At 38.4% G+C, this 26,812-nt stretch overlaps 1 protein-coding gene across 7 annotated transcripts in view; it reads right to left on the bottom strand.

Annotated features, from left to right (window-relative positions):
- Garem1 (GRB2 associated regulator of MAPK1 subtype 1) overlaps positions 1-26,812 on the bottom strand; it is a 227,351-nt gene that overhangs the window by 127,923 nt on the left and 72,616 nt on the right. For 3 of the 7 annotated variants that reach the window (XM_004853105.4, XM_004853104.4, XM_087193667.1), the window contains one exon: positions 14,833-14,973. In XM_004853105.4, coding sequence (XP_004853162.2) covers positions 14,833-14,973 — 141 coding nt within the window. Of the gene's footprint in view, positions 1-14,832; positions 14,974-26,812 lie in introns of those variants that run through there. The other 4 variants (XM_087193669.1, XM_087193674.1, XM_087193682.1 and 1 more) reach the window with 3 other exon arrangements.

The raw sequence follows: 26,812 nt of genomic DNA, 5'->3' as shown, positions 1-26,812 counted from the left end.
TTTAAGGGGAAAGAGTGTTTTAGCAACAAAGATAATGTTAAAAATAAAGCCACCAGGGAAAGCGTAGACAGACAAGTGCCTATGCCTGGGGGGGGGAAGACGGAGATCTGTTTCCTTCATTGGACAAAGAAGTTAAAACATGCTCACAATTGTTTTCCTCTTTCTCCATTCCTTGAATCTGGACATCAACTTTTACCTCACCATATGTCTCCTGACCCAGCTTAGTTCAGGTATTCATTATCTTTCATCAGGTCTATTTCATCAGTTTTCTAACCGGTTTTCCCACCATCTTTGCATTCTCCCCTAGAGGAAGGGGCTTGCCCCGGAATCTTTAAAATCCAGATTCTGTGGAGGACTCCCCAGGCTGCAGACCATGTTTCTCATTATTTGGCCTGGAATTCAAATCCCTTGCCTGTGCGCCAACCTAGATCTCTGACCTTATCTCCTTTAGATCTACCCCACCAGCCATTTACTTGATCTTCACTGTTGCTCACACTCCAGCCTTCCTTCAGGCTGGTACTTTTGGGGGTGCCTTTTCTGCCCTTGTCTGCAAAGACCCTCACCCCTGACTCCCAGACCAAAGCCATTGCTCATGCTTAGGATCCTGGGCAGCGCTCAGCTTGTGCCCTATGATTACGCTCCCAGCTACCCTTCCTGACAAGGTCAAGAATGGAGCTGCATCACCCCCCTTTTAGGGAGTAAGACACTGGACTTGTTTTCCTGGCAGGTTCCAGGCATCTTAAGAGACCTATTAAGAAATATCTGTCCTTTAAAGATGAATCAATTTCAGTTGGGTCTGAATTACTTAGCCCTTAACTTTCTCAAGCCTGTGCTAGATGCTGATAGGATGAACTCTATCTAGGATCCCCTCAAGGATCCAGCAGTCATGGGAAGACTAAGGGCCAGGCAACCTCTCCTGGGCATGGACAGTTACAGGTATGTGAATGAGGAATGAAGAAGGAACGAACGCTGCATCTATATGGCATGGAAAACTGGGAAAAACATCTTGAGGAAAGTGGTACTTGAGGTAGGATTCCATACCTACAGAGTGGCTGATATATGAGCCCTCCACACACAAGAAAGAGAGTGCGGTGAGACAGGGCCGAGCCTAGGGGAGCAGTAACAGAGTCTGGGCTGGCTGGTACCTGAGGGTTGTCTAATGGACAGACTGCAGGGCCCAGCATCAAGCCACAGTTGGCCTCCACCCAGCGAGCACCTCTGGGAAGTGCATGCCAGCTAGGAAAGCAACAGAGCTGTACCTGAAAAGGAGTTATCAGACAATCACATCGAAACCAACTGCAGGAGGAGAACAAAATCAGTTGAAACAGAGGAGCTGCTTGCTTAGGGATGCAGAAATAGAACAAGACTTGGCACACAGTGACTCTGGGGGCAAGGAGGAAAGGGCCTGAGGTGGACGGAACACGGGCATTCCCACACAAGGTGTCTGGTTCCATAAACGGAGAAAGGCTGGGGCTAAGAAACTACACAGCTGCCACTGAGCACTAAAACATATGCAATGCAAAAGGCACGATGGAGAAGTGGAATGTTTCAGATGTCTACGTGCCCACTGCATTTCATTTACAATGATTTTTAACATCTAGAAAATAAAAGCTCTGTGTTTAGTTTGCTTGTCTTACACTCACTGGCTTGACTTGCTTTGAGGGACAAATCCCACGATGTTCTGTAAATGAGTTCAAACAAGCTGAAGGCACTGTGTAATGTACACCTTCCTAAAAATCAACATGGAAGTGCCTGGATCCCCTATCCTCCAGCCTCAAAAGGCAGAAAGTTTGCACAGTATACTTGGTGTGTTGTTTTTCTGCTGCAGTACATAAACAACGACTCAGATGGGTCAAGTCTTAACAGAAAGCCAGCACCTGAGTTTTCTGGCTAATGAGTCATAAAGGCAAATGATTCCAATCCTAAGAAATTGAGTGACTTCAGAAAGTTTTACTAGCATGGAAATCAGTTTTGGAATGCAAGACTAAGTCTGTTTTCTGCAAAAAGGAAAAGCTCAAAGCAATTCCTAAAAGCCAAAAGAGAAGCTTTTCAAAGGTCACACTTCTTCTTAGGGGTACAAATCCAATATGAAAATCAAATTACGAAGTGAGACAAACACATTTCCATCTATGCTATAAACACTCCATTAACAGTGCAGTCACTGGTGGCTTATTCAAACTTTCCACCTGATGTTAATCACATTATCTCAAAGGTTAAATTATACTTGAACTGAAGTTAGCTCTTTCAAGCACCAACTTTCTATTGAGTGCCTAAACAGAAGTAGAAAAGAAACAGGATACAGTAGCATGTATTTGATCCCCAAATGCCATCCCTGTTTTGTGCCACAATTTTATCTTTTTTAATCCCAGATTTTTTGTTTTTTGTAGATTCGGTGTATGATTTGCAAGTATTGTGAGAGTAAAGGGGTGAAATGTGAAAACAGCAATTGAGGGATTCTAAAGTTTTTAGGAAAGTTATTTTACTAGTATTTATAGAACAAACATGAAAAGTCACATTAAGTGTGACATCAAATAACTTCCTAATAGATTTGCTCATATTCCCCTTTGCCATATCTCCTATAAAGCTCTTAAAAAGAAAATTAAAAAGTTTCTTTTTTCCTTAATTCTACATCCATCCACTCAACTTTCTTCCCTTAACCCTTAAGAAATTGGAGCAGGCTTGGAAAGCAGCCCCATCTGGGAGCAATCCAGGCTCCATGGGAAGCCAGAACTAAGGTGGTTCCATGTGGTAAAAGCCAAATCATTTCTTTGAAGTTCACCTTTCACTATACTGTTTCCACAAACATTTCATACTGAAATAAAGCAACCCAGTGAACAAGGATACTTCCACTCCTAGAGAAATACAGGCTATAAATAGGATTCAAGATAGAAGGACAGTGGTTTCAGTAAGAATATCACTTAAGAGTTCCACAATACAATTAACTTTGCCATTGGGTGCCATGTCATTGAGTCAATTTTTCCCTTTTTATTCAGAAGTTTTCAAACATATAGAAAATTAGGGTAATGATATCCATGTTCCCTTTATCTGGGTTTAACAATTTTAACAGCTCACTAGGTATTCATCTATTTTTATCTATTTGTTTCTATTATTTTATTAATTATAAATATTTCACCCTTAAGTAATTCAGTATGTCTCAAAAAACAGGGATATTTTCCATCATAACCACAATATCAGTATCACAACTAACAACATCAAAATAATTCTCTAATGTCATCTCCTTATGAATATCATTTACATTAAAATTTCCTTGGGTTATTAGTCTTAAACAACGAGAAGTGATACCAGCTATTCCAAAGCTATACTGAAGATTGGTGACAATCTTCATTCTTCTAGCAGAGGTAGATATAATTTCTCCACCTTTGTTTTGAATTAAAGTATGAGACTGAATAATAATGTGTGATGATACATCACCCTCCATCTGATCATAAATACTATGTTAAAGCAGCTACAAAATTAGCAATTACGTAATTAAGTGAAGAAATGGGGAGGGAGAGAATGGTAAGACTCAGAAAAGAATGCTGCAAAGTATGGCACTTGGTCTCGGAAGCAAAGTCACTTTTTGACCTTCTCCTGCCCTTCTCAGCCCTGCTCCCATTTTTCTTCCATGGCAAGCCATGGAAATTAAGAGTTCCTCATTCCCAAGACAGGTCATAAAAACCAGAACCCCTGTCTCCCACACCCAGCCATAAAACCTAGAAATACCATAATCTCCCTCATCACACTGCTTTTCTGCATAAGGGCGGCCACAATGAAATTCTCTACCTTGCTGGATGCTGGCTCATAAGGCCCTCATTCTGGAAGGGGTCCTACCCTATACCTGGAGGAAGGAATGGAACACACAAATGCCAAGTAGAGTCTGAACAGATAAGCTCTGCCGCGTTTCATTTAGCTTTTGTGAAAGTTACACCCTTTTAATCCAGTCACATTTTCACAGGGCTGTCCCAACCTTCATTTGTTATGAGCATAACCATGCCCCTTCTGTGATTGAGGAATCACAGTTTTCTATCCTTGTAGGAGGAGCCAATGTCTTGAGGAAAAGGTGGCAGACAATTTTCCTGACATCACCCTATTACATTACTTAACTAGATTCTCTCTTTTCTCTCAGTCTAGAAAGATTCCTCAGATTACATTATTCTTTAAACATAAATATTAAAAAGCCTTTCATTCCTATGTCCTCTCTTGATTTCCCTTTAACTCGAAAAATGATTAAATGAGGAAAATGATGATTTTCCTCAGTTTCCTTCGTTGAGCCTGCCTGGTTGAAGGTCACTACTTTCTTCTGTCCATGTGACAGAGGCCCTGTGTGTGCCTCCGGCCTTTGTTATGACTCCAAGCCCAAAAGGGAAGTACTCTCTACCTGCCTAGGGGCCCTCCTGGAAGCTCTTCTGTCTTTGCCTTCTTCCTGGTAATTACTCAGAGATGGGAATGTTATCTGTAGGCACATGACTGTACATCTGAAAAAGCTGAAACTTACTGAGATACTTAATTTTTCCCTACAGTCAAAATCCAGCTATGTGTAAACAGAAAGCAAAAAAAACCGCCTCTGAGCAACGTACTGGCTAATTCTAACAGCTGCTCTTCTCTAGAATGGGTAGATGCCTTCCACACAGAAGATCTCATATTCTAGTACTTTAAAGGGTTAGTGGTGAGGGAAGCAAGCTCTGTAGCCACATATCTTGGGTGAAATAAAACTTAGAGGCTGGGTTATAATAGTACAAGATACTCTATATCTTGGAAACTCAGTTTGTATTTCTGTGAAGTACAGGTAACAATGGAACAAACCTCTCGGGCTGTGAAAGTTATGTGAAGAAATACAGGTGAAAGGCTGAGTGAATAATATGCCTAGCAAATAATAAGCACTAAATACATTTAAGTTACTGTTAACTGTGACCTAAAGATTCAGTTGTGAAAAATAGTGGCTTCTTAGATGTCTCCTATTTATTAGTGGCAAAACTAGCTGGGATAAATGTTCCTTGGCAACTATACTGGTTCTTTGGACTTTTTTTTTTCTTTTAAAGTTCAGTTATTGTCCATTTTATCACAGAACCTTTATCCCACGTAACAGAGAAAGTACATAAAATGTTGTCAACACTAGTAGTTGCTTTTGTAAACCGATGATTCAAGCTAATTAAACCTGCAACCCAGGAGAATAAAATTAGCTTGTTTCAACATTCCTTTTGTTCAGTAATTACAATTCAAGGTTATGCCTGTACCATGTTACCATAATTTTCCCCGTGAGATAGATGCTGCATATCCCAGATTTTAAACAAGAAGCACTGTGACACAAATCTTGCTGAGTAAGGGCCCTGAAGACTGCACAAGCAATTCTCACCAACCTTGTATGCGAGTGTTGCTTATTTCTGTACCTAGTGCAGCTAGGAGGGAAAGTACTGAGATCATGTCAGCTTGTTAGATTCGCTGGATTTGCAGGAGGATGAGATTTTAAAAATAGAAGCCAAACGTGGCTGGAGTGTATGTCAGATGCTTATGTTTAAGTGGCAATCTGTTCACCCATGATGACAGTAAGCATTCTGTCAAATGATTGAAATTTTCATAAACTCGTTCAGAATTCCTTTAATTTGTAAATTGGTGGATCACAGAAACACACACCTTACATTTTGATTCATTTAGTTTCTCAGTTACGTCTCACTCACATTTTCTTTGCTGGTTTCCACAAGAGAGGAATCACTTATTTGGGACTCAAAATGTGCTGGTGTAAGGCTAAGTCATTTACACAGGTTAGATCTCAGCATCTTCATGTTTTTCTAGGGTAAATCTCCATTGCAGAGAGACTTACAGCTTCAGGAGTAAAGCACTTCCAGAGGCTATGAAGTATCTAGGCTTTTGTAGGACCCGAAGTTTAAATTAGACTTATGACAAATCATGAATATATTAGGTTTAAGAGCCTGGTGCGGGGTCACAGAAATGAGACATATGCTTTCCTGGTAATAATTCGGGTTTGCTTGAGTGACTACTCTGAGCTGCGGAGACAAAATGAATTTGACAATTACATAAACTGTAAGATGAAAATCACTCACATTTAGAAGCTCTTAGCTAGAATTAAATTGCACGTGGCTCAAACATTTTTTTCAAACAGATGTTTTTTGTTCAGTAAGTCAGGTAAAAGAGGGGATGAATTATCAGTGCCTGATGAAGTTCCAGGCAATTCTGAAGTTAGATGTTTTGTGCGCAGAAGCAGAAAAATTCCGAGCTCTGTATTGCATATTTTTTAGGAAGTCTCTGCCCTTCTGGTATCAATGAGAAGTTAGAAGGTAGGGATGAAATTTACTTGTGATGCCTTTTGAATAAAACTAGTATGAAAGTAGCAACCTCCTACACACTATGCCAGCTTCTCTGAGCAGTTTCCCCACTGTTAGCAAAACATGATGCTGACTGAACACATTCTCTTTCTTGGAACTGACTGTTTGTTATACCAAGAAAACTTTTTTTCCCCAAAATTAAAACTCATTTTGCCAGAATAAGAAAAGTCTTTGTTTGTCCAAAGCATTTCTAATAATTTCAGAATCTAGAGTAAAGAGCTTCTTATTTTAGGGTGTAGTTCTGACACAAATGTCAAGTCATATTTAGTTTTTATCAGAGTTTTATGAAGTTATTTTTTCTCACATGGGAGATTTCATGAAAGTCTCTGATACAGATTATGGAAAGGGAGTCTGACCACTTCATAGGATATGCATGAATGCAACTGCTATGTGTGGTTGCCCAGGCTGTGCACTGTCCAACTCCAAGAGATTCCATCTATGAAGGGCACAAAGTGAGAGGCCCTGCCTGGAACAGGACAATGTGGCATCTCTGACTAAGAAGAATGCCTGCTACCTATGACAGAAAACAAGGATGTGCTGGAAAAAATGAAGGGAGGAAGTCACCAAGACAGGTGCCAGCTTGTGCTCAAATGGCCAAATTCCAGATAATGTGGGCATTAGCATAAACAAGGATATTAATATGTTATATAATCCCCTGAATGACATTAGATCCCTACGTCCATGCTAGTCACAATAGGTAAGTAAATAAATGGAGAAGGAAGTGATCTTCCTTACAGCAGAACAAAGACTAACAAATATAAGAAGGAATGATAGAGTTAAAGTAGAAAAGCTGTGTTTTGCCATCTTCATAATGAAAACCAAAATTGACAGAGTCATTTATAACTGCTCCATCAGGGCGGAGTGAAGGGCAGGAAGATCTAGACGAGGAGCTTGAAAGCTATGGGTCTTTCAGCTATCCTAGTAATGGTGATTCTACAGCAAAGAAATCAATTTAAGCAAGTGATCAAAAGTGGCATCATCAATGAGGGCAAATGAATATCCCTGCTCTGAGATGTGGTTCTTGAGAAGGACCCAATGTCATACACACAGTAACCCAGACCCAAACGCAGAGCCAGAACCTAACCACAAGGAGCAGGGAAGCCCAAAGTAGAGCTACTCTGTAAAGGAATCTGCCTGTGGTCTTCAAAACTCACAGACTCTGAGGAACTGCCCCAGACAAAAGCAGGCAAGGGAGACATGACAATGAAATACAGTAAGCGGCCCGAGATCGGATGCTGTCCTGGAGGGAAAAGTGCAGTAAAGGACACTATTGGGACAACTGACAACACAGGAACATGGATTGTAGATTAAAGTATTAACTGTCCTGGATTTGCGAGCAGTACTGTAGTTATATAAGAGGATATCCTTGTTCTTAGGAGATATCCAGGGAAGCATTAGGAGATGCTGTCTACTCTCAAATAATCCAGAAAAAAAAATGTGTATATATCTGCACGTACGTAGTGGTGGGGGAGGAGAAAAATCAAGCATGACAAATGATGTTAAAAATGGGCAAAACCGCATAAATAAGGGAGTATATTATTGGATGTTCAAAATGCAAAGCTTAAAACCAAAAAACTAAGCAAAACACAGTAGCCAAAATAATTTTGAAGGGTACCAATGTTCATCTGGCTTCAATGAGCAGAAAAAGTATTCAACTTGTATGAAATTAACAGTGCAAGATAAAAGAATTAAATCCTTAGAAACACTGTTAGTATCATTATCATGATCATCACCATTAATAAACATCCATGGAGTATTTATTAAGTGCTGAGCATGTGAACATTGTTACATTTGCATTACTTCTTTTAATCTTCCCAGGTGCCTTCAGAGAACGGTATTATAACTAGCTTCACTTTACAGATGAGGAAAGTGAGATTTAGAGAGATCTAGTGACGGGCCCAAAGTAATACAGACCTAAATGACAGAACCAGGAATCTAACTAAGGTGGTGAGCTTTACTACTACTATGTTAATGTATTTAATTATCAATTGTTTAATTTTTCTCAAAGAATGGACAATTTATCTCAACCTAGATGAACCTAGAATATATTACTGACTCTGAGAAATCAGTAATATATACTTGGATGAAGGTTTTCTACTACTAATTAAAATAAGAACACAAATAAACTACAGATATAAAATGATATTTTTGGTCTCCATGATGTACTCTGTGCTTTCTTTATTCCAAGGGCTGAAACTTATAATAAGTATATCTTTCAAAACAAAATATATGCCATTGTAAGCTGGGTACCCTTCTAAATTGATGGTATCAATACACAAGTCTCAATTTTACAGTGCAATCATAACACATTGCCCTGATTTATGTTAGCCTATTAAATTTTTAAAAAACTAGCAAATCACTAAATTTCTTTTTGTAAAAGCATGGTTCTTGGTGCTATCTTAAGAGGTGAGACCCCAAAACAAAATGATCGACAGTATCTATTTATATTTCAAAATTTCTACCTAAGCTTCTTGCTGAAGCAATTCTGGAAGACAGCTCAGAAAACTTAGATTGACATCCATGAAAACAATGCATTCTATTTTGTCTAATGGCAAATGATGTTGGTCCTATTTCAAATTTTTCTTTCTTTAATGTGTTTTCTCTCCTTTAATGTAAAGTGGTGTGATCTTTTAGTGTCTGTATTTCATCTTTTTCTTTTTTTTTTCTTTATTATATTTTATTTTTTCCCCATTAACTTTATTGGTACATTTTAGTTATAAAATACAGTTACATTCATCATTGGGATCTTGTACCATTACATGAGTCTCTTGGTTCTTATTTTTTTCCCCTTCCCTTGCCCTCCCTTCACCCCCTCCACCCTTCCCTATTTGCAAAGACCTTGTTTCCATTTTTTTTCCTCTTCTCATATTTTTTCCTTTCCCTTTTTTCCCTTCCCCTACCCCTCCCAATTCCCCTGCTCTTTTAGACCTTTTCTTCCTGTTACACAATATCAGTTATACATTTTTAAAATTACAATATTAAGATCTAGGAGACATTACCAGATTTTACAGAATTTAAAAGGATATAGAAAGCATATTACAAAAATCTTTTTTGAAATAAATTTGAAAACTTCTAAGAAGTAACTTAGAAGACAAATTAATGAAACTAACTCTGGAGGAAATATAAAATTTGAATAGGACCTATTAAAGAAAGTATATTCCTAGCTTGAAAACCTACCTATATGACAACAGCAGGCTCATAAACATTTTAACTGATAAATTATATCAAACATTTAAAGCAGAAAAAAGAAGGAACACTTCTCCCCTCATTTTAGGAACTCAACATTGTGCTAATCCTAAAACTGGATAAAGATAATAGAAGAAAAAAGTATGAACATAGATAGAAATTTGTTTAACAAAACGAACTCTTAGAAGTCAGATCTGGCAGTATGTAGAAAGTGGTTTTATTATAGGGATGGCAGTGTTAGTTCAGCATTGGAAGATCCACCCCCAAAAGTCATCATTTTAACAGAGGAAAGGAGAAAGCCATATGATCCTGTCACTAGTTGGAGAAAGAGTATTGGACTAAATTCTATAGCTGTTCATGGTAAAAGCTATCAGGAGACTAGAAGTAGAACAGAACCTTCTCAACAGATCAAAGAAATGTACTCCATACTTCCAACAAAAACTCCTTCTATGAATGGAGACGATACAATGCTTTCTCCCTAAAGTGGGCAACAAGGGCATATATGTCTACTCTTCATCTGTCCATTAGACTTTGAAACATAGGTCTAAACCAAAATAGTCTGGCAATAAAATGACACAACTAGGATAGGATTGGCATGGCAGAAGCAAAATCTTTATATGTAGATGAAATGATCATCTACAGAGAAAATACTAAGAAATCTCTAGGAGCCTCTAGAACTTGTACTTGAATTTAGCAGGATTAGAAAACATAAGGTATATATAAAAATTCAGGTCTATGTATACTTGCTATAAATGAAGAACTGGATATTGAAATTTAAAAGTTATATAGGAGTACAAAGAACCCAGAAAAGCTAAAAACAAAAACAAAAACAGTGTTGGAAGACGTTTAGCACCCAATTTTAAGACTTCTTCTAAAGCTACAGTAATCAAGGCAGTGTTGGTGTAAGGAAAGACATATAGATCATTGGAATAAAACAGAGAATCTAGAAATAGAACCACACATATATGGTCCACTGAATTTTGAAAGATTATTTAACATTAGCATTTTTTAGAATATAAACTCGATTCAAGAGTCGAGGAAGAGATAGTGTCTTCGGCAAACGGCACTAGAACACCTGGTATCTGTATATAAAAAATTAACCTCAGCCCTTTATTTCCATACATGAAAACAACTTGAAGGGATCTATGAACCTAAATAAGAAAGGCTAAAAATATAAAACTTTAAGAAGAAATTATAAGGGAAAATATTTATGAATTCAGGGTAGGCAAGAACTACCTAGGATACAAAAAACATGATGTATAAAAGGAAAAAAATTGATAAATGAGATTCCATCAAAATTTAGAACTTTAAATGACATCATTAAAATGAAACGTAGTCCTTAAACAGACCATATTTACCATGCATATAACCTATGAGCAGAATATATAAAGAATTCTTAGAGCTCATTAATAGACAACCCAATTAAAATGTAGACATAAGAAGATGATAAATAGCTAGTGTACCACAAGGAACGGTGTGCAATTCTAGAATCAGAAAAATACTAATCAGTACAATAATAAGATTGAATTATACACTCATTAGGGAGATGAAGTCAAAAGTTTTAAAAGCCTTGTCATGACTTTTTCTTTTTTGTTGGATTCTCCCCCTTTGCGTTTAATTTGTCACGCCCAATGGATTCATTCTGCTGGGTTTCCTGGGGTTGTGATCCTCATTGTCTTTTCCTAGGGTATTGTCTAAAATTGTTTGGAGTGCTGGTTTGGTATTCATGAAGTTCCTGAGGTGCTCTTTATCATGAAAGTATCTTATTTCTCCATCAATTTTGAAAGAGAGTTTTGCAGGGCACATCAATCTGGGTTGGAGGCTGTTTTCCTTTAGGGCTTGAAATATGTCACTTCAAGCTCTTCTTGCCCTGATGGTTTGCATTGAGAAGTCTGCTGTGATTCTGATGGGCTTTCCTTTGTACGTGATTTGTTTCTTTTCTCTCACTGTTTGTAGAATTTTATTCTGTTGGATTTCTGGAATTCTAGCTATTATATGCCTATGTGTAGATTTTTTTTTGATGAAGGCTAGCTGGAGTCCTATATGCCTAACTTATCTGTATGTCAAGTTCTTTTCCCCTCCTTGGGAAGTTTTCTGCCATCACTTCTGTGAAGAGTTTTTTTACGTCATCTGCACTCTCTCCTCTTTCTTCATTGACTCCTGTCAGTCTTATGTTATTCTTCTTTGCATCGTCTAGCAGCTGCTGGACTGATTTCTCATGTTCCCTTACAATTTTAAAGCAATTTTTCTTTTCCTGGTCACTAATTGCAATCTTATCTTCTATATGTGAAATTGTATCCTCACATTGGTTCATTCTGCTCCACAGACTTTTGATGGAGTTTTTAATCTCTTGGAAATCTGTTTGTATCTGTTTTATGGATTCCGTTTGTTTCCTATGTTGGGATTCCATCATGTTCCTCAGATCCTCTATTTTTTTATCTGTGTCCTCTCTAGATTTATTAATCATGTTTTGCACCATGAGCAAAATCTTTGCTGTTATCTGAGTAATTATTTCTGATTTCATTTTTCCCAGATCCTCTTTTGTTGCCAGTTCAGAGACCCCAGGTGTTTGAGTATCAGAGTGTTCCATCTCGTTTCCCTTTGGGGTTGCTGTAGGTGATCTAGAAGTCTGTTTTTGAGGCTTGTTTATGTGTCGTCTCATTTCCACAGGGGGGCAGGGGGTGCTGCTGGTGCCCATGTGGCTCACCTTCTCTGCCCTAGGAGCTTGAGATGGCAGTGGGGGAACTTCCTTCTGGGTGCTGGGACCAGCTGAGCTTCACTGCCCCTAGTGTCTGTATTTCATTTTCATCTTGGCACATCAATTTTATTCAAAAATAATATGGTATGTACCATTTGCAACATGATACCTGGTTTCCCAGTTATGTATTCCATCAACTTCCTTTCAAATAAAGACTAAGCTTTGCAAAATGACTTATCTTTCTTTCCAGTGGAAGCTGGTTGGCTAGTAATACAGGAACAAGTGCTCAAAATACTAACACATTTGCAAATATTTGTCTTACTACCCATACCCAATCTTGGTTACATTTTTAACCATGAGTAAGACTTAAAACTCTTTATGCCCACCCTCCACACTTCAGACCAATTAAACCAGAACTTCTAGAGACAGGACCCAGCAATCAACTTGTTAAAACTCCAATGCACAGCCACGTTGGAGGTCCCTATATCGAGTATCCATACACATAAAGAAGTATATTGTTTATACAAAGGATGCACAGTATTTTTCAGAATTGGCCTAATTGGGCCAGGGATTTAGCTCAGTGGTTCTGCCACCTGCCTTGAAAGTGTAAGGTTCTGAGTTCAATCCCTTGTACCAAAAAAAAAAACACCAGAATTGCCCTAATTTGTTAACAAGTGTATAGTCCAACTGTTCAAGGATGGGAGGTATGCACAGAAGAGGTAACTGAATAAAATGTAACAATGTGTGTCAAATAAATGTGACACAACAACAGGAGACCACCCCAGCATTCTCTACCATGGCAGCAGTGGACCTTTGCACCCTCCTGATCCAACTACAGACTCTGAGAAGCAGCATGGCTGAGGAAGGCTACTCCAGAGGGGCAATGGTATTAACAGAAAAGTGGCCAAAATATTTAGGAAACAGTGAGGTGACTAATCCAGCTGGACTGGAAGATTCCCTCCTCAGAGTAGAAAAGGTTGGAGAAGCAGGTTAGAACTCTTTGAGGCCCTAAACAAAAAGACAAAGAATCCAGTGGCAGTATGAGGTCTGTAAAGAGATTTGAGGAAATGATAAAACAAAAATTTTCCTTTGGGAAGACTGATTTTGCAGAGTTACTCACAATGGCTTTAGGAGGGGGAAAGACTAAAACTCATTCTATTAATAGAAAAATAGCAGATTAGGTAAAATTGTTTATGTGATGAAGCAATGTTGCAATTTATCTGTCTTTTCAGTTTTCCACAAAGGCAGAATCAAGAGTCTGAGATGGTTAAAAGTAATGCAGCTCTCACCTGGACAGAGGAGAGCCTGTCATGTTCTCCACCACTGAGGTCTGTCATGTCCTCTACCCCTATGAGAACTGGCCCACTTGGCTGGTTCCTAACCCCACAAACACAAACCCTTCTGCAGCTAGTGTTTCTTGTTTTCCATGAAGGCTACTCAAAGTGCTAGGAAATGTAATGCTAGAAGACAAAGTTTTAGGTTAGAGAAATTCTTTTTATTAGATTTCTGAGAAGGTGATCCAGGGTCAGGTCAGAAATTAAAGACTCCCAGGAAGCAGAAAGAATACCAAAGTAGTCATTCATTCAATAAACATTTATTGAACAAATACCATATGCTACTGCTCCGGAACATGGCAGTACAGTAGGCCCTATTTGAATGGACAGCTTGGTGAGCAGTACAGAGGGGTCAAATACAACATGGCAGTCTAGAGCTATACGGTTCATTGGTTAAAATACCTTGGTATACAGGCTTTTAGAAAATCAAACAATAAAAGAAAAAGTTAAGATCTTTTATATAATTTATATATGAACAAGCACCAGAAGAAAGTAGGGTAACAAGTTTTTAAAAAAATTGTGTATTTGTAAGCTACCACTACTGAAAGTTTATTCAATCTGCTAAACACAGTACATCCTACATTCAGTGCCGGCCACCGAATGTGCTCCATGCAAACTGTTCAAATGGCATTGTTGAGGTGAGAAGGAAGTTATCTTCACTTAACTAAAGCAGTGAGGTCATCTCAGAGCTGTGTTCCACAAGCCTATGTGAAAAAGGAACATGTTCTACAAGCCTATGGCTCTGAACTTCCAAGCCAATACTTCTAAAACCAAATCACAATGCCTGCTTGTGCAACAATACCTGCTGAAATCATTACACTATAGTCATTCACAAAGCAACGATGAAGATGTATACAAGGTTACTCAGGGCATGTGGACGTGAAGCTCAGAAGTTGGCTACATGTATTGATTTTAATTCTAAGACTACACAGAAATTCTCTGTCTTTGTAAACTTGCATTTTATAAATATCTAGCTGCATTAATTAGAAACATCTATGACAAAATAAACCCAAGTTTTCATTGATAAATATAATAACCACACAAAAGTGTCTGATTCTTCCCTTTCTAAACTACTACACTGTCTAGTTCAGTGATGGTGAAACTATTAGAGCTTTCAATCATACAAAGAGCCCACTGTGGCATGTGTGCCATTGGTTTGTCACTACTGGTCTAGTTTATAGACAATTCCTGTTTTCCCTCCAGGAAGGAAAATGACAACTCTTCAAGTACCCTTCCTCTCTCTGCTGCATCTTGCCAGTGAAGAGAATCTTACCTGCATAATGAACAGGGATCTCTATCTTTGGCCCAATGACATAGTGGCCCTCTTCCAGACTATGGGCAGTGATGGTGGTCCACTGACGACATGAATGAATCAGAAGGTAATCATTCTCCCGCAGTCCTTCTATGCATTCTCCTGGAAAATACAATTTTATTTGTGAAATTTAGAATTCCTATTTTCTTAAAATTTCACTAGTGTAGAAGTTGACAGTTTATCCAGAGATAAATAAAGTTCACTTTTGAATTGGTGAAAAAACAGAAGCATTCCCTATCAAGCTGAGAGCTGTATACAGGTTTCCTTGTTGAACAACCTACCTTCCTTTGACCTAAATGTCTTTGATGTGAACACTGTAAGGTACATACTAAATACAATTCCTCATTTAGCGACCAACTCTCAATAAATAGGAGTGTCTGTACAGAGTTCTATAAAAATGTTTCCTACTTATTTGGTAAAGCAATATTCAAACACTTCATTATACATAAATTATTATATTTCAATTATAACATTTTAGTAGTTCCTATACTACATTAGGAATAGTTTAGATGCATTGAAAATATTATTTCATGTAATAAGATAACTTTATGAAATAAATATTGCTCCTTCTTTACAAGTGAGAAAAATAAAGGTTCAGAATGTTAGGTAACATATGTAAATTCACAGATGGGAATTCAAACCTAGGCCAGACTGCTTCCAAAGTTTATACTCTTAATCACTATAATAAAGCTATAAAAAATTGATAGTATACTTATGTCTCTGTTGAAAGAGTACTTGATATTAAATGCCTATATTTGCTTTTCAATTTATGTTTGCCAGTTCTCTGGCCTACCAAACCTCCCAATCAATTAAGCATAATGAAACTTTATAGCATAGAAATAAAATTATTTTTCATTTTAATATTTTGTAAAATACCTTTTTAGTCTTTGAACTGATGACAAATTATTTCAAAAGACAAATCCATTCCCTGAAACATAGATGATGTTTTTCAGATGCTGATGTAATCCATCCCATTAATTCTGGGTTAGCCATTTTAAACACTCAATAAAAATATCTGAAAAGGCTAATTCCTTTACACAGAAAACAGCCTTCCTTATTTTTGATTCTAACTTTATTATAATAATTAAGAATTACTAGTTACATAACTGTGTTTTGAAATGGTGTTATAAATCTCTCTGAAATTAAAAGATTCAGGCCTTTTTTAATCAATAAAGAAGTAGTAATGATCAACTTGGGTATCCCAGCCATAAACCATCCAGTTTGTTTCCAAACCAATAATGCAATGAGCTTTAAAAGTCTTAATGCAAGAATATTTTATCTTTGTGGTGGAAAATACAAAGAATTAAAAGCTTTATTTTGTCATGGGGGTGGGGGGGGTGGGAGTGGAATGACAAACTGACCTGGAGATAGAAGCACAGTAATAGCGGGGGGGGGGGGGGATCTTATTTATTTATTTATTTATTTGGTACTGGGCATCGAACTTGGGTCCTTGAGCTTGCACAGCAGGCGGTGAAACCACTGAGCTAAATTCCTAGCTCAAGGGATCTAATTCAGAAGGGGGAAGTTTCCAAGCAGAATCCCTAGCCTTCCAGTTTTTATATAATGACCTCTACTGGGGCCTACTGGTACTTAGGAGCCCATGGTATCCCTCAAGCATGTTAGGTCCGGAAAGAAAGGTCTAGAACTCCTTCTCCAAGAGAGAAATCAAACAGCCCTCTGCTGAGGACCCCCACCAGGAGGAGCATGCACTGCAGGCAGAGGAGTTATAAGCACCAGGGCTAGAGAGTGGGTGTTATGCCATCCAGCACTGTGTGGTCTTGGACAGGACCTTTCTTTTCCCCTGTAGAATGGAGTAACCAGTCTCTCTGCTTCACAGAATGGTTATGGAAATACAGTGATAAGGAGAAGAAAATGCGTAGCACCAAGTCTGGCGTCTTAAGAGTGATCAGGACCATCAGCTGTTAACTCTATTGTATGCATTTTCCCTAAAACTTAATTCTTATACACACATTTGTGAATCAAGTCATGTTATCCTTTAACAGGTTTGGAAATGACCTTCAAAGCAGTTACAAAACTTGTTCAGGGTGACAGAAAGTGACTTCAGGGTCTCCCTATATGTCTCCCTGATCTTCCTATCACACTGTCCTTTACTTTTAAAAAACAGTGACAGACAAAAACCCCAGAAACAGGGAGAAGCTGACCTTCACCTTCAAGTATCACTCATTCACTCAACCAGTATCACAAGCAGGGATCTGAGCACTAGGGACACTCCAAAGAACAAACAAAGCACTTGGCATCCAACAGGGAGGAGACAGCCAATGCCAACCACAAAAGTGAGTAATTGTATTATGAATTAATTGGAAGGTGAGAGGTGCTGGGGGAAAAGAAAAAGTAAAAGGTAAGAGGATCACGAATGTATGAGAAGAAGGGCGTCTGTATATTTCTATTTATTATTCACTGATCCCACAAACATTTATTGAGTATCATTTATGAATAGGCGATGGGAGAATGGGCCAAAACATAAAGGAGATTTAGTTCTTGCATTCAAGTCCACGGTCATACGTAGTTTTACGTATGGCAGGGCATGACCCATGCTGTGCAAGAAGGACAAGAAATCTAGCATGCAGACAGGGACTTCATAGCAGAGAACATAAGAAAAATGTTATAGGAAAATAAAAGCATTTGGGTTATTCCCTCCCTGATGAATGACTGGGACTTAGACAAGAGGGAGGCAACGGGGAGCCATGGAGGGATAACAGAATGACCAAAACTCTGTTTTAGGAAAATTAATCTGGCAGTATTATAAAAGATGGATGGGAGCAGGGAAAAACCAGAGCCATGAGGCATATGGAAGAAATTCAGGGGGTAGAATACACTGCCAGTCAGGGAAAAAAGAAAAATGTCATTTTCTACCACTAAATTGTTATATCATAAAAACTGTTTTAATTTTATTCCACAGTGGGCTCTAAAGAGGGAGCCAAGAAACAACTGCAGTGAAGTTAATCAAAATGAAAATTTAATGTTAAATCCTACGGGTTGCTGGTGTAGTAAACACAGAGAGGTAAGAGGATTCAGAATGATATTCAAAGCCATAAAGTAGTAAGAAACCAATGCCTATTTTTGAGTGTATGTCTTTTTCATTTTTTTAAACAGCTGAGCTATGTGCCTGCTTTAGGCAAAATAAAGTTTCACAAAACATGTCTAGAAATAAAACTTAAATTAATCACTTAACATATCCTAGGGCTGGCCACTGATGAGATAATGTATTAAACAAATTCACAGAGTAAACAACTTTTGGTGATATAATTATCCTGTTGCTTAACTACTATGTATAACATACTAAAATTCATATATTTAGCTAATGATGTAGTAAAAAGAATTCTAAAAGAACTTTGTGCTAAATTCCAAAACATGACACCATCCTAAAATTTCTCCATGTGCCTCTGGGACATATTTTATTTGGCTGGTATTTGTTTGGTTTTACCTTGATTCCTCTCAAATTTTCTTTTTTTTTGGTACCGGGGATCGATCAACATTTAATCTTACACAACTGTTAAAATAATTTTTAACACTAGAATAACTTCAAAGTAAGTCGGCTTTGAAAAAAAAAGATTTAATTTCAAAATCCAAAGTAAGTATTTATAAGCTGGATATGCATATATGGGAACTCTCCCTGTTCTTTTGCTTCTGGGCCAATGCATTCTCCTGCATCACCTTTTTCTCTCCCTCTCTCAGGGTTTCCCCTTTGCATCAGCCATCACTGTAGTGGTTAAGGCTCCATCCTTAACCTATTCACTAGTTCTCCTCCTTACATAAGTCACGGTTAATCTTGACTGTCAACTTGATTGGCTTGAGAGCAGCCTAGGAGATTAGTAAAGCACATGTCTGAATGTGTCTGGGTGGGTCAGAGGGGTGTGACCCTGGCCCCTTCCTCTCAGGCTTTTCCTTTGCTCTCTTTGTAGATGCCACGAGTTGATCAGTTTTTCTCCACCACATCGTTCCACAGGCCATTTCTCCATGTGTTTATGGTTTCTTTTGCTATTGATCTCCAATTTCATCACAGTATGGTCTGACAATACACAGGGGATAACTTCAATTACTTTGCACTTACTTAAACATATTCTATGAGTGAGTATGTGGTTTATTTCAGAGAATGACCCATGTGCAGCTGAAAAGAATGTTTATTCTGATTTTGTGGGGTGGAACACTCTGTAAACATCTGCTAAGTTCATTTGTTCAATAGTTTGATTGAGTTCTAGTATTTCGTTGTTTATTTTTTGTGTAGTTGATCTATCTATTTGTGTCAAGTGGGGTATTAAGGTCCCCCACTACTATTCTATTAGTGCTTATATGATTTTTTTGTTAGTATTTGTTTCATATAGTTGGGTGCACTAGTGTTTGGTGCATATATGTTTATGATTGTCATCTCTTCCTCTTGGATTGTTCCCTTCACAAGGATGTAGTCTCCTTCTTTGTCTCTCTTAATCAGTGTTGGTTTGAAATCCACTTGATTTGCAAAGAGGACAGCTACTCCTGCTTTTCTTCGGGTTCCCATCACATGGAGTATTGTTTTCCACCCTTTAACTTTCAGTCTGAGTTATTTTGGAATTGTGTTTCTTGTACGCAGCATATTGTTGGATCTTGCTTCTTGACCCACTCTGCCAGTCTATTTCTTTTGATTGGTGAATTGAGACCACTAACATTGATGGTCATAATTGATATGTATTGACTTAACATTGTCATGACTTTCTCTTTTTGTTGGCTTCTCCCCTTTGCGTTTAATTTCTTGTCGTGCCCAATGGATTCATTCTGCAGGGCTTCCTGGGGTTGTGATCCTTGTTGTCTTTTCCTAGAATATTGTTTAAAATTTTTTGGAGTGCTGGTTTAGTATTTGTGAAGTTCCTAAGGTCTCTTTGTCATGAAAGTACCTTATTTCTCCATCAATTTTGAAAGACAGTTTTGCAGGGTACAACAATATGGGTTGGAGGCTGTTTTTCTTTCACTCCACACTCTTCTTGCCTTGTGGGTTTGTGTTGAGATGTCTGCTATGATTCTGATGGGCTTTCTGTTGTAGGTGATTTGTTTCTTTTCTCTAACTGCTTGTAGAATTTTGTTCTTTTATTGGGTTTCTGGAATCTTAACTATTATATGCCTATGTGTAGACTTTTTTGATCATGGCTAGCTGGAGTGCTACATGCCTCACTTATCTGTATGTCAAGTTCTTTTCCCCTGCTTGAGAAGTTTTCTGCCATTACTTCTGTGAACAGTTTTTTTTTATGTCATCTGCACTCTCTCCTGTTTCTTCCTTGACTCCAATCAGTTATTCTTCTTTGCATTGTCTAGCAGCTGCTGGACTGATTTCTTGTTCTCATTGATTTCTCAATATTTTAAAGAAAATTTTCTTTTCCTTGTTACTAATTGGAATCTTATCTTCTATATCTGAAATTCTGTCCTCACATTGGCTCATTTTGCTGTGTAGACTTTCAATGGAGTTTTTAATTTCCTGGAAATCTGTTTGCATCTGTTTTATGGATTCCATTGGTTTCCTATGTTGGAATTCCATCATGTTCCTCAGCTCCTCTATTTTTTAAATCTGTGTCCTTTCTAGATTTATTAATCATGTCTTGTACTATGGGTACAATCTCCGCTGTTATCTGAGAAATTATTTCTGATATCATTTTTTTCCAGGTCCCATTTTGTTGCCAGTTCTGGGAGTCCAGGTGGTTCAGTATCAGATTGTTCCATCTCGTTGCCCTTTGGGGCTCCCTTAGGTGATCTGGAAGTCTGGTTTTGGGACTTATTTATGTCTCTTCTCATTTCAACAGATGTAGCCTGCTGTGTCTTTGCTGAGATGACTTTTTGCTCACCCAGTGGTCTTGAATTCTCAGCAAGCCACCGAGCAGCCTTTACTCTACTGCTCACCAGAACACCAATTCCTGGGTTCAAAGTGGTGGCCTTCTAGATCCCTGAGCTGACCTGTTGTCTGGGAGGGCTTCTGGCTGGGGGCCCTATGTAGCTATTGTCTGGGAGGGCCTTTGGTTGGGGGCTGTGCACCCCAGTTTCTGTTGTCTGCACAGGCTTTGGCTATAGTCTCCACACACTTATCAATGGTATTGGGGCAAGCCTCTGGGTAATACTTGTGTGCCTGTACAGCTCTTCTCCAGACAAGTCCCTGGCTGTGGCCGATGGTATGGTGAGCATCTGGCTGAAGCCCATGTGCCCGTGCAGCCCCCTTTTGGGTGGGCCTTTGGCTTGGGTGGGTGTGCCTGAGCCTCTGAGGTTGGGGCAGAGCTCTAGCTGGGATCCACCCACAGACCCTGCAGGTCTGGGCCACACAACTGCTCCCCAGGATCTTCTCACACTTAGGGATGGAATGGTGGGCCTCAGGTGGGAGCCCGTGTGCCCCTGCTTCAAGTAATGTTTATAGAAGCTAGGAAACAAAAGACATTCGGAGCATAAATGTTTGAGATCTTATTTAGTGTCCACAGCCAAGCAATAGAGCAGCCCAAACTCACTACCTTATGGTTTTGCCATGTTTTAAAAATACCCTAATAAATTAATCTTTATTTATAGTTTTTCCTGCCCCCTTAACAATATTATATTTTTTATGCTGCTTGTAGCTAGTTTTGTCCATCATTAGAGATGAATATAACTGAATTACAGCATAACTGTAGCCCTTTCTATGTTAGTTACTATGATGGTTCTGAATCAGTTCAAGTAGTTTTGCAACATCACAGTAGAAACCCAGTGTCTATTAAATGCAGTTTTATTTTTAAACATGAAGACAAAGTGCAGGTTGAACATCCCTAATCCAAAGTTCTAAAATCAGAAATGCTCCAAAATCCAAAAATCTTTGGGCATCAACATAATACCAAATGTGGACAATGTTATACTTGACCTCATGTGAGAGTTATAATAAAAACGCAGGTACCTTAAAATACCATATAAAATTATCTACAGGCTATGTATACAAGGTGTATATGAAATGTAAGTGAATTCTGTGTTTAGATTTAGATCCCACCCCAAGATGTATTTGCAAATATTCCAGAATCAGAAAAACACTGCTGGTGACAAGCATTTCAGATAAGGGATATTCAATAAGTATATTTGTATTATTAAATATGTGTGATATTAAACCTGTTAGCTTACTAGTGACAGGTTCTCTCTTAATGATGGAGAAAATCCAAAGAATAAGAGACATAAATCCATGTTTTTCTTTTTTTGTTTCTGCCAATCTCTTATCACACAGAATACATCACAGTTAACAGAGAAAAGAAAAAGCCAATTATATATGAATTTAGATAATTCTCCAAACTGTATAATGATTGTGGCAGCAGTAAATTAAAATGTTTTTTATTCTGCATATTTGTATTACTTTGTTCTTGGTGTTATATTTCATAGTAGAGTAACAGGCTCAGCCAACAACTTGGAGTTGTATCTATACAGAAGGCATTTGCTTTTCATCCTTACAGTTTCCCGAATACCTGACTTTGTATAGTTAACATGGTCCTGCCAGCCTGAACCATGGTGGTACATGCATAACTGTCCTGTCAGGTGACTTGTACCACCCAATGGCACTGTCCCACTCTGCCTAATGGGACAGTCATGCATGTACCATTGGTGGTTCAGAGCTGCCTGGCAGCAAGACACAGGAATTACAGCCCCATGGTTAACATGTTAATACATAGCTTTATATTGCTGATTCATTTTCCTTTTTAAAGTATACTTTATTCCTAAATAAAAATATGTTTTTGTTTCTGACTAGCTTGGCTTCTTCACAGCACCTTAGTAGAATCCTGTCAACGGTGGATAATCACACACCTGTTGACTTAACAAGGGCCCATTGAAATAATTTGACTTGACATATAGAATGAGACTCTGCTTTTGATACAGTTTTCATCTGTAATGAACAAAAGCTGGTCTTTACGTACAGCTAAATCTACCAACAACGAGTAAATTAATATCTTTCTATGTTGCTCTCATTACAAATCTAATTTAATAATTGTGATTTTCCCAATGCCAAAAAGAAAGTTGGTCAAGTGGTAATATTGTGCTTGCTCTTCCTTAGTTAATAAGTAATGTTGCACCATTTTAATTATGTGTTTACTTGACCTTACAATCCTTTTCATGTAGGAAGGAAACTGACAGAGTCAGTTAAATACTCAAAACCACTGTATTTCTCTTACAACTTAAACATTTGAAGAAATACATTCAGTGGCAGAGGCTGATCACAGAACAGGTTTCCTCTTCCTTCCCAGTGAACAGCACACCACAGTGCCTCGCTGTCCTTGCAGTTAGCCTCACATGTCACCAAGTTCTGCCCAATGGTGTGTAAGCAGAAATGACATTTCCCACTTCCTATCTTGGCCTCACCCATGAAGCAGCTCACAAGCCATCCTCTGCGCTCTTACCTCTGCCAAGAGCTAAATACTGATTCCCAGGAACTCGTTGGGCCAAGCCGAAGACAGAACAGCCAGCTGCCAGCAATATTGGTTCCTTAATTAGCGCCTAGTGCAACAAACCACCTACCATAAACCACACATTGTGCTGCTATGTGAGAAATATCCTCCTACTGTGATATTACGCAGGTGACACGTTGCAGTTTTCCTTTTCTGTGACACGTTAGCCTACCTGAACTAAAGCAACTATATACATAACCTTCAGCACCAACAAAATCTCCTGGTTATAATAGTCACAAAGTTTCTGATGCAGAGACTATTCTAAATATTTTTCATAAATACAAACTTTCCTTCACTTTGCAAAGGTAGCTTAGACTCAAAAAATTTCTCTCCTTCTTCTTTTAGCTGCATTTCATTCTATAAATTGAGAAATATAATTAAATGCTTTTTACTTAGCATCCTCAAACATTTTCAGTGTATGAGGTCTTAATGGTTTAACTATCTCCCAGGGAGTCCTAAAGGGCTACAGTCCAAATGACCCAGTATGAAAGGGTATGGGTGGGGGATGAGGTGAAGAGCTGATGTCATATCAACCACTACAGAAAAGTGAAAGAACAAGCACAAAATCACAAAAATAAATTGTCTGCAATGAAAAGGCAGTAGGATGTTCCAAAGAGGAAGTAACAGACAGGGAGGAGAATACTGAAGTAACTAACTGGCAATCAAGTTAAGAGGGAGAAATTATAAAGTGATCAGGAAGGATGTGGTTAGGAAATCATTGAAGCACAGGTAATAATTTGGAACCAATATGAACTAAAGAAACCAAAGCTCTAAGAACAAGAGAAGAAATTGCTTTTAGCTTAATGGAAGATGTTTTATAACAAAGTATAAGATGGAAGAGGAAAAGACAGACATGTTATCAATCAAATATAGCTACTCGATCTGAAGCCACTTGATAGGAACTTCCCAAAGAGTATCAAATGTATGAAAAGGACAAAGCTTCTGGCACAGTTAGCATGAGTGTAAAAAAAAAAAAAAATCAGTGTCCTAAATCTGGGAGGACAAAATGAATAATTTTAGTACCCTAAAATTCACTGATAACCTTATCCCAAATGATCCTCCAAGAATGTGCATGGCCTGCCTTTCCAAACTCATCGACTTCAACACTGCACACATTTCTAGGTACCATTATTTTGAACACTAAGAATATCTTGTGGTATGTCAGAAAAGTCTCTGGAAAAAATGGTAACTACCATAGTCAACAACAGTACCGGTTGAGCTTAGCAGCTGTCCTGTTCTAATCACTTCCAAAAATGAGAACATACCTGACAGTCTCAGGGCCAACTGTCCCTTGTGTATGATGAGAGGACCCTGTAGCCCTGGGGAAGACAGTTCTGATCCCAGGCTGTACATTCACTGTAATCACCTGGAGACTTGTAAAAATTCTAATGGTGTGTGTGTGTGTGTGTGTGTGTGTGTGTGTGTGTGTGTGGTCTTATGTTGGAACAATGAAATCAGAATCTCTGGTGGTGGGGCCCAGGAACCTGCATGTCCCAGAATCTCTCAGGTGTACTAATGTGTAACCAAGGCTCAGAGGAAGGGCCCTGGAGAGACTTCAACCCACAGGGTGACTGAGTTTTTGGCACCTGTTGTGAGAAGGGAGTGAGATAATACATGCCAGGTACTTAAAAGTAGCAGTCACACATTAACATCTCTCTCTGCAGGTAATATTGCTATGACTGTCCCCAAATATCTCAGGTCACAGCATCATCTCAGAAATCGAATTTGTGCAGCATTTGTCTTTTTAAATTTAGAGTAATTAGAAATTATCTTGTGTTGACATTTTATGTATATACATCATGTTTCTTCAATTAGACTGTTGAACAATTAGACTGCAGCATTCGAGGGGGCCAAGAAATGTCCTTATCCCCTTCCAGATGAGAGCCAGTCACCCAGCTGGCATCAATAAAACTGATGATAATTAGGCACAGTCATTTTTCACTATTCAGATCCCACATATTCTTGATCAGATGAAATTAAAGGTGTTTTCCACCCTTTCTATTTTCAAATTTAAAAATAAGGATAATTCTATTTTCTCGGAACTGTGTGGGGGTTAGGCTTCAATGAAGGATACGGTGAGAGCTTTCTGAGGAATTAGTAAAGCACACTTCTGGGTGTGACATTGGGCACTACATATCTGTGGTCCCTGGTCCTCTCCTCTCTGACACTGTTCCTCGGTCTGCTTCTCTGCTGCCATGAAATAAGCTGCTTTGCTCCACCACACCCTTCAGGCATAAAGTTCCTGCCTTGGAGCCAGCTGACCAGGGACTGAATCTCTGAAACTATAAGCCAAAATTAACTCCTCTTTTAAGTTGTGTATGTCAGGTATTTGGTTCTAGAAATGAAACCTGATGAATACGTTGTATTTAAATCATTTTTTCTAATAGGTTACTATTTATGGTAATAGCTTTTCATCAATAATAATTGTTGACTCCTACTAGTTTTGTTGTTCTTGGTATGATTCACTTTATTTATTTTTTTAATTAAATTCTTTTATTGGTACATTGCAGGTATACAACACAATTACATTTCTCATCGGGAATTGTACCTTTACATAATGCATCTTGGTTCTTATTTTTTCCCCATTCCTAGCCCTCCCTTCACCCCCTCCACTCTTCCCTATTTACAAAGACTTTATTTCCATTTTTTTCCATTTCTCATCATTTTTTCCTTTCCCTTCTTTCCTTTCCCCTGCCACTCCCACTACCCCTACCCCTTTGGACCTTTTCTTCCTATTTTACATTATCGATTACTCATTCTAATCATTGGTACATTTTAGGTATACAATATAATGACATTCATCATTGGAAATTTGCACCTTTACATAGTCTCTCTTAGATCTTATTTTTCACCCTTGCCCAGCCCTCCCTTCAACCCCTCCATTCTTCCCTATTTACAAAGATTTTGTTCCTATTTTTCCATTTTCTCATATTAATCCTATTCCCTTCTATCCTTTCCCCTAGCCCTCCCACTTGCTTACCCTTTGCCCCTTTTCTTCCTATTTCACATTACCTATTATACATTTAGTCCTTATATACACTTTCAGTTTCTCACACCAGAGAAACTATTTGGTATTTATTCATGTATGTCCTATTTATTTCACTTAAGACTATCGTCTCAATGTGCATCCACTTAGCTATAAATGTCTCTAATTTCTCATTTTTTATGGCTTAGTACTCCGTTTTAGAAAAAAAATTTTTCTTTATCCAGTCTCCAGTTGATGGGCATTTGGGCTGTTTCCAAGTTTTACCTATTACAAGCTGTGCTGCTATGAACATGGGTGCACATACATCACTGTGGTATGATTCTTTTAATTCTTTGGGGAAGATCCCCAGCAGGAAATAAGTGGGTCAAATGGGACTTCCAGTCCTAGTTCTTTGAGGTATCTCCATACTGATTTCCACAGTGCTTGCACCAGTCTACACTCCCACCAGCAGTGGAGCAGGGTTCCTCTTTCCCCACAGCCCCACCAGCATTTGTTATTGGTTAATTTCATGATAGCAGCCATTCTTTCTGGAGTG

This window comes from Heterocephalus glaber, unplaced genomic scaffold (assembly GCF_053883595.1).
Source record: "Heterocephalus glaber isolate CG9 unplaced genomic scaffold, H.glaber_assembly_v1.0 deba00000331, whole genome shotgun sequence".
NCBI classification, from domain to species: Eukaryota; Metazoa; Chordata; class Mammalia; order Rodentia; family Bathyergidae; genus Heterocephalus; species Heterocephalus glaber.
The sequence above is the reverse complement of the archived record's forward strand: the minus strand, read 5'-3'. Positions and strand labels throughout refer to the sequence as shown.